Source organism: Dipodomys ordii, unplaced genomic scaffold (genome assembly GCF_000151885.1).
Source record: "Dipodomys ordii isolate 6190 unplaced genomic scaffold, Dord_2.0 Scaffold1, whole genome shotgun sequence".
Taxonomy (NCBI): Eukaryota; Metazoa; Chordata; class Mammalia; order Rodentia; family Heteromyidae; genus Dipodomys; species Dipodomys ordii.
In genome coordinates, this window is record NW_012267217.1 from 21,249,761 (window position 1) to 21,257,859 (window position 8,099).

General features: G+C 36.0%; 1 protein-coding gene across 1 annotated transcript in view; it reads right to left on the bottom strand.

The window, feature by feature from the left end:
• Vwa8 (von Willebrand factor A domain containing 8) overlaps positions 1 to 8,099 on the bottom strand; it is a 264,776-nt gene that overhangs the window by 147,244 nt on the left and 109,433 nt on the right. The window contains exon 21 of the mRNA XM_013010639.1: positions 7,817 to 7,893. Within this exon, the coding sequence (XP_012866093.1) occupies positions 7,817 to 7,893 (77 nt within the window). The remainder of the gene's footprint in view (positions 1 to 7,816; positions 7,894 to 8,099) is intronic.

An 8,099-nucleotide genomic window follows, 5' to 3' on the forward strand; every position in this document is an offset into this window, starting at 1 on the left:
TACATATTTCATATGTAACCCCAAATCTGAGTTGAGACTTGAAATTCAATTCTGAAGCAAAGCTATCTGTGCTTCTAGGAAAGGATGGCTGATTACATGGAGTGTGAGCTAGAAGGCCTAGATAAAATCACGTTCGCATCATTTTGACAAATACTTATTGGCATCCACTCTGCATTAAGAAGTATGCACAGGGACTGGGAAGGTGGCCCAGTGGTAGAGTGCTTGCCTTGCATGCATGATGCTCTGGGTTCGATTCCTCAGCACCACATAAGCAGAAAAAGCCGGAAGTGGTGCTGTGGCTCAAGTGGTAGAGCGCTAGCCTGGAGCTGAATTGCTAAGGGACAGCGCCCAGGCCCAGAGTTCAGGCCCCACGACCGACCAAAAAAAAAATAACAACAAACAAACAAAAAAAAAACTATGCACAGTACTGGCCTCATTATTGTAGTAAGACCATGCATTTGGAAGTTCCTCTCAATTCTCTCTTTTCCCTTCTCCCTCCACTTGAATCCTTGTCAGTTGTCAAGGATTCTAAAATCAGGCATTTAAACCTATTCAATATGCCCCTTCTTTCCATTCTCATCACTGGTATGTTTTGTTAGGCCAAGCAATTCTTCCTGGATTCGTAAAATCATCACTCTCTTGTATTCCCTGTGTTTAAAGTCCCATCTGACTCTGACCAATCCACAGACTGGTCTTTCTCTCTTTAACTCCCTCTCATTACATATAGGACTAGTCTAGCGCTGGAAAGGCCTAGGAAGCTCCTAAAAGACCCATGTTCCTCTTGCCATTAACTCTTGCATGTATACAAACACAAGCTACATAAATTCATTTCCTATATTTTGGATTTTACATATAGCCTTTGTTAGTGGTCATAATACTGCTTTCTGTTCTCTACTTAGAAAATTTCTATGTATTCATTAAGTCATAGTTTGAGGGCCACTTTCTCCAGATATCTTCTGCTGTCAGAGGATTTAGTGCTTCTGTAGGCTGTCAGGGCCCCTTCCACACACCTCTTTCACACAGTATATAAATGCTCACCAAAGAGCACCTCTAGGTCAATGAGAGTACTATCATCTGTAGATCATCAGTGCCTAAGCCAGTTTCTGGCAAATATAAAGACATTTTTTTAAAGTGGTATTAGCATCTGAATTTAGGGCCTCACCATTTGCTAGGAAGGCACTCTAGTACCTGAATAAACCTTGATCTCTTTTTTGCTCTGGTTAATTTTGAGATAAGGTACTTTTTGCTTTTTGCCTGGGCTGTGATGCTCCTATTTATGCTTTCTGCCATAGCTATTATAACATATATGTAAAACTATATCTACATTCTTTTCTGCTGAAAGTCTCATGAATATTTTGCTAAGGTTGGCCTTGAACTGTGACCCTGCCAAACTTTGCTTCCTAATTGGCACAAGCCACCCATATTCAGACAAATTTAAGGAACTTAATAAAGATAAATTAAATGGATAAATTTATATATGATGAATAAAACAGACTCCTGCCATCAAAAGGTTCCCTGTTCAGATGGGGAGGCTTGATAGGGGAAAGTAAGCGTGAATAGCAGATATTAGAAGTTACCATAGGCTGGGTATCTCTTATCTGAAATGAAATTTTGGAACATGAAGCATTTTGGTATTCCAGAGTTTATTTGATTTTGAATATTGACATAGTATTTACCAATTGAACAGTCCAAATAAAAAAAACATCAAAACTCAGGTATACAAATCTGAAATTTATCAACCATCATACCAATTTTTAAAAAACTGGAACATGTTGACAATAAAAATAATAAATAAATAAACAAACAAGCTGGAACATGTTAAGCTTCAGATTTTTGAATTAGGGACATTCCACATATATAACGTAAATCAAAGTGAGATAAGAAAGTCAGATAAACAAGTATTCCCAAATGTTTGGCTACCTAAAAGTACCTAACACTGTGTTTAGCATACATTCTCTCATTTAGTCTTCAGAGCTACCTGCAAAAACTTACTTCAGTCTGATAGATAGGAAACTAGAACTCAAGGAGTTCAAGGTCACATAAAAGTTAGTGCAGACAAGATTTGATCTCCAAACCTCACATTCTTTTTATCACAATGAAACAAACCCCTTCCTTTTTTTTTTTTTTTTTTGGTCAGTCATGGGGTCTGAACTCTGGGTCTGGATGCTGTCCCTCAGTTCTTCAGCCCAAGGCTAGCATTCTACCTCTTGAGCCACAGCGCCACTTCTGGCTTTTTCTGCTTAAGTGGTGCATGCAAGGCAATCACTCTACCACTGAGCCACTTTCCCAGCAAAACCCCTTCCTTTGAATATTGAGAGTAGGAACTCAGTATGAAATATCAAGAAAGGTTCCAAGTAAAGTAACTACAGACAACTTTGAAGGATTGGGGGAGATATGAGGTGCATTTTAGGTAAAGGGATCAAGATAGATATAGATTCAAGTTCAGTACTTGTGAGTAGCATCCAGAATCACCCAGTCACAATAAGGTGAGCATATGTGAGGAAAAACTTATTGGAAAAGAAAGTCCGGGCCATACTGGGAGACATGGAAACACTGTATTTCCAGTGGGGTTCACTAGTGGAAAAACAGCCAAGACAATAAATAGCTCATGCTAATGATCAGACCTACACTGTCATCCTCACAGCTGTGAGGGAAGGAAAAAATGCAATTGATCTTAATACAGTTATGTGCTTTTGCCCAAAGAGAAAAATGTAATCACAGAAGTTAAATAATCAAATATCATCTCACATATCAACTGAACATCATAGAAAATTAAATGCATTTCACAAATGTGAGCCACATTGCCTCTTCTACTTGAAACAGAGACCATGAAAAGTAATTACATCCATTAATCTTTTAAATTACTTAACTCATCCTCAAGACAAGATCTTAATTTTAACTAAATACACAAATTGTCCAGCTTATTCATTTTATAAATATGATTTATAAATAAGATGACCATACTTAAAAGTCTGCATGTCTGTGTTTGGTGGCAGTTTAATTGTCAGATGATGTTTGGAATGGCTCTTATAACTAATCTTGTTCATATGACATCCATAAAATAAATTGACAGTGACTGATTATGGATGGAAACACCACAAATCCATTAAAAGGATTCTAAAATAAACAAAGTAAAGACCATAAGTAGATCATCTACAGATCAGAGAAGTCCTCAACATTTTTTTCACTCTATTTTTAGGTCTTTTAAACAGATGTTTCCCTTAAAGCAATTTTATGAGCTTAAATTTCATGGCACATGTAGCCCTAACACTATATAATAAAGAAAAAAAATCCCCACACTGAAATTAGTGGGAATGTCAATCTCATTGGTGAAAATCTATAATAGGATATATTTTAAATTAAGCCTTTTCACTTCTAACTTTACAAAATAGATTACATCTTTAATATTGTTAGATTATATAGGACTCAGCTAAAATGAATTGTATTTCTAATAATATTATTAATAAATAATAAATAGGTGCTATAAAACATTTAACTTTGATAAACATTTAACTTTGAAATTTTTTATGTACATTATTTTATTTCCCCATTACTAATAATTTTCCGATTAACCATTCTCCTCAAACTTTTTTATTTTTTTCTCCATTAAATCCAGAAGTAAAGCATTTTGCTTTGTCATTGATTTTGTTATTTGTCCCAATATCTAGACCAAGAAATGGGGTAGTTTTCATTCCCACTAGGAAAATTTGTTATCTTGTCAAATGATGTAGACAAAATTTTCCCTACATGCTACTAAAAGGAGGTCTTATCTTAAAACCCAACTATAGGAGATTACATGTGAAAATCTGGAATGCCAAATATATTTTTACTCCAAAGAATTTTTCTGGGTAGAAAACTAGCAAATAAGTTTATAATACTGATCATTACACAGTATGCATATAACCTTTAAAAGTACATATATGCATAATAAGTATATATAAATGTGTGTGTAAGTTTGAAATATTGTTTACTGTCAATAGAATTTGCAAGTACTCTATTGGCTGTACCTTTTGTTTTTTTGTCTCATTGTCATACTAGGCATTGATTTTTGTTTTGTTTTGTAAAAATACCAGTCTTCACTAACCTATGTTATGAATAAGCTGGTGTCAAATCTTACTTAAAAAAAGAGGTGTGTGCCTTGACTTTGACCTGGACCCTAATCCTCAACAAAGCTGAAGAGGAAGGTTGGCCACTCAAGACTGGTTAACTAGTATATTATTTTTACTTTGGTAACAAATATGGGCTTAAATGTGGGCTATTTTATTTACATTGAGACTATGTTTAAAATTAAATAACAAACCAGTCTATATCAAAAAACCTATCTGTTTATTAAATTTTCCAGGGCATATTAAGCTCTTAACTTTTAAATTTTATTACATTTGAATTTCCAAAAATTATAAGAGAATATATTTCACATTTATTTAGCCAATATTAGAATTACTCCATAATATAAATCAGCAGCTTTCAACTGCATTCTTTCATGGACCTTTGTTAGTCCATGACAAAAGGTCAGTATGAAAGGCATTTGTGGCAGAATAAATTCTGTATCCAATCTTGTAAACTTCTAAATGCATGTTGAATATCCATGTTCTCAACTAATGTGACATGAGAGGCTCAAAAACAGCCTCAAACATGTATGATAATTTAAAGGCTGAGAATCAGGGATTTAGGATATAAAAAAAGCTAGCAAAGTAACAGTGTACTAAGTCTAAAGATGATAAAAGGGAGGCAAAATTAGAAATTAATGAAATGGAAAAGAAATTCAGTAAAAGGGAGGTTCAGTATGGCCAGTGTTGTTTCTTTGAACAGACTAATAACACTAATGACTGCCAGGGGAAAGTATTTGAGAAAGCAGACAGCCAATTTCAGGTACAAAACAGACACCATCCCTTTGCATTCCCTGCTTATGACATATTATCCAATTACATGTTGCTGGATTTGGTAATAGTTGCATCACTGAAATATAACTTTGCATTACTGAAATGCAATTTCTTTCCTTTCTGTGCAAGTATTGGGGCTTGAACTTGGCCTACATGCTGGCCTTTAGCATTTTGATCAAGGTTGGCACCATATTAGTTGAGCCACACCTTCACTTCTAGATTTTGCTGGTTAATTGAAGATAAGAGTCTCAAGGACTTTCCTGCCTGGGGTGGCTGTGAAACTCAATCCTTAGATTTCAGACTCCTCAAAATTATAGGCTTGAGTCACTGGTGCCTAGCTTTGTAATTTCATCACTCAAATTTGGTGATGAAAAATACTTTGGCTTTTGTTCATCTGAAATGTCTTTGACTTTACATTTAAAGAATATTTGTGACAAATGTACTAATCTGATTTTTTTTGTTTAGCATTTTAAAAGCCAACCATTTTAATGAATTTGAGTTTTTTCATTTCTCATGAGAAACTGGCAGTCATATTTTTAAATCATTGTTCCCTTTGCGTAATATTCCTTTTCCCCTTCTGTAATTTAAATATTTTCTCTTGGTTTTCAGCCACTTGGTTATGATATGCATATTATGTCTTTCTGCTTGAGATTCACCAATCTTTCTACATGCATGACTTTATGTTTTACATTAAATTGGAGGATTTCCCACGATCATTAGATACTGTTCTGTCCCATTTTATCTCTTCCTTTGGAGATGCCAGTTGGTGCATGTGAAGCTGCTCTGTTTAAGGTGGCAAACTCTACTGAGAATTCCTAGTTATCCCTCATTTGTTTATTTCCCCCTTTGAATTGCTTACCTACATTTAAGGCAGCTATTTTATAAGTCTTTGCCTGCTAATTCCATGGTCTTACATTTTTGCCTCTGTATTTATTGATCAGTTTTCCTACTTTTTTTGTGCCTATCAATTTTGTACTGAAGGCTTGACATTAGAAATGCTATGTTGTTGAGTGTTGGCAGTTTTCAGATCTAGTAAACATGAGCTCAAACACACATACCTTTCCAAGGCATTCCTTTGTGTTTTCTCAAATATCCATTCTTTTTTTTCCTTTCTCCCTTTCTCCCTCTCTTCCTTTCTCTGTCTCTCTGTCTCTGTCTCTCTGTCTCTCTCTCTTAATATTTTAAGGTTCCTGTTTGGTAGAAAGATGATGTTCCACTTGAGCCATGCATCCACCCCTTTTGCTTTACTTTTTGGATAGGGTTCAAGTTTTTGCTACAATCCTACGCACATCTCCAGTATAGGTGGGGTTGTATTATGAATGCTAACAACCATGTTCACCTTGTTAAGTTGAGATGAGTACTCCCTGGCTTCAAACCTTGACCTTCCTGATCTCCATTTCCCAAGTAGCTGGGATGGTAAGTATGAGTCACTAAGCTCAGTCAATTCTTTTTCTTTTTCAAACCATTCAGTATGAGAAAGAACTTCCAAAATAATGGAAGTTTATTGCTAAACTTTCTCAGGGTAGATACAGAGTTCCTTTTATTATATGGAAAGGCCAATCCTACATCTAAAGCATAAACTTTCCAGGATCTCCTCTGAATATTAAGAATGCTTAATGAAGGCTCCTGATCATGCTGGAGCTCTGCTACCATTGTTCAGTGTTTTTTCCCCAGTGCTTGCAATTCTGGCCAGTTTTGTGCTAGGGTTAATCAGGTACCATTGCTATTAAAGCCATAGGTATAAATCCCAAGAGGAAGCTTCTGGCCACATCTCATCTTTCCATCTTTGCATGGTCCTTTTCTCTTTGTCCTTTCACTACCCTCCTTCTATCCTCCACAATTCGCTCTCAGAAACTAGTCATTATTGAGCAAAAAGACCATACTGGAAAGTAATTCTTGTAATTCAATCCAATGTTGTTGTCCAATACACAGTACTTTTTAACTACTGTGATTAGGTTGTTTGATACTTACTGTGTTTGCTGAAGCTCCTACCTCTCTTTTTAGATTATGATGGTTCTTCTTATGTATTATTATTATTAATTTTGTTGGTTGTGGGGCTTGAACTCTGGACCTGCCTGGGTGCTGTCCCTGAGCTCTTCAGCTCAAGGTAAGCACTCTACCACGTGAGCCAGATCACCACTTCCAGTTTTGTGGTGGTTAATTGGAGAGAGTCTCACAGACTTTCTTGCCTGAGATCCTTAGAACTCAGCCTCGCGAGTAGCTAGGATTACAGGCATGAGCCACCTGCACCAGGTATATTTTTTTAAACAGTCACTGCTAAAGCTGAAATTATCCATGTTGAAAAAGTTTATTTGCTTCAAAACTATTCTTGAGCCAGCACTGTAACCATGTACCAACTGCTTTAAGGAAGAAGAAAAAACAAACCGCATCCTTTATCTACCTTTCAGCGCTCTTTATTTCTTACCTGAGACCCACTCAGTTGTTCTTTCTCTCTGAAATACTTGAGCATCTTGTGGAAAAAAGGTGCTTAGGCTCAATGTGTTTTTCTTCTAAATTAAGGGCCTCAGAGCTGATCTGATCTGTTCCTAGAATATAATGTTCATCACTCTCTGTCCACAAAACTGTCTATTAATTCATGTTTACAAAGCATTAATCACTTTAAAAATAAATGGTTGGTGAGGGAAGGGGTGACATTGTCTGAAAAGAAATGTACTCTTTACCTGACTTATGTAACTGTAACCCCTCTGTATATAACCTTTGTAATAACAATAAAAGTTTTTAAAGAAATATACCAGATAGATATCTATTACCTAAAAAAAAATGGTTGCATGGTTTTATTGCCTTTTAAAGAAAAGAGAAATAACAGTAGGAAGAACATGAATGAAACTGGCTTATAAAATGAGCTTTAATTTGTACTAGGAGAGTGATGGATTATTTAATCAAACTTTAAGAGCTGGTGGCTCAAATGCTCTTACCTGTGCAGCTGGATATATTCTCGGGGTCTGTTGAGCAGGTGAAGGAACCGGTCAACAATCTTGTTTTTGCCAACTCCCTGCAATTTCAAAGTTTGCTTTAAATAGAAAGCCACTTTTGTTTGGAGGTTGTTTCTACCAAACCAGAAAAATATTTTGCCAGGACCTACTTTATTAAGATTGTAGTATTTTAGGGGCTGGGAAGTTGGCTCAGTGGTAGAGCGCTTGCCTTGCATGCCTGAGGCCCTGGGTTTGATTCCTCAGCACCACATAAGCAAAAAGAAAA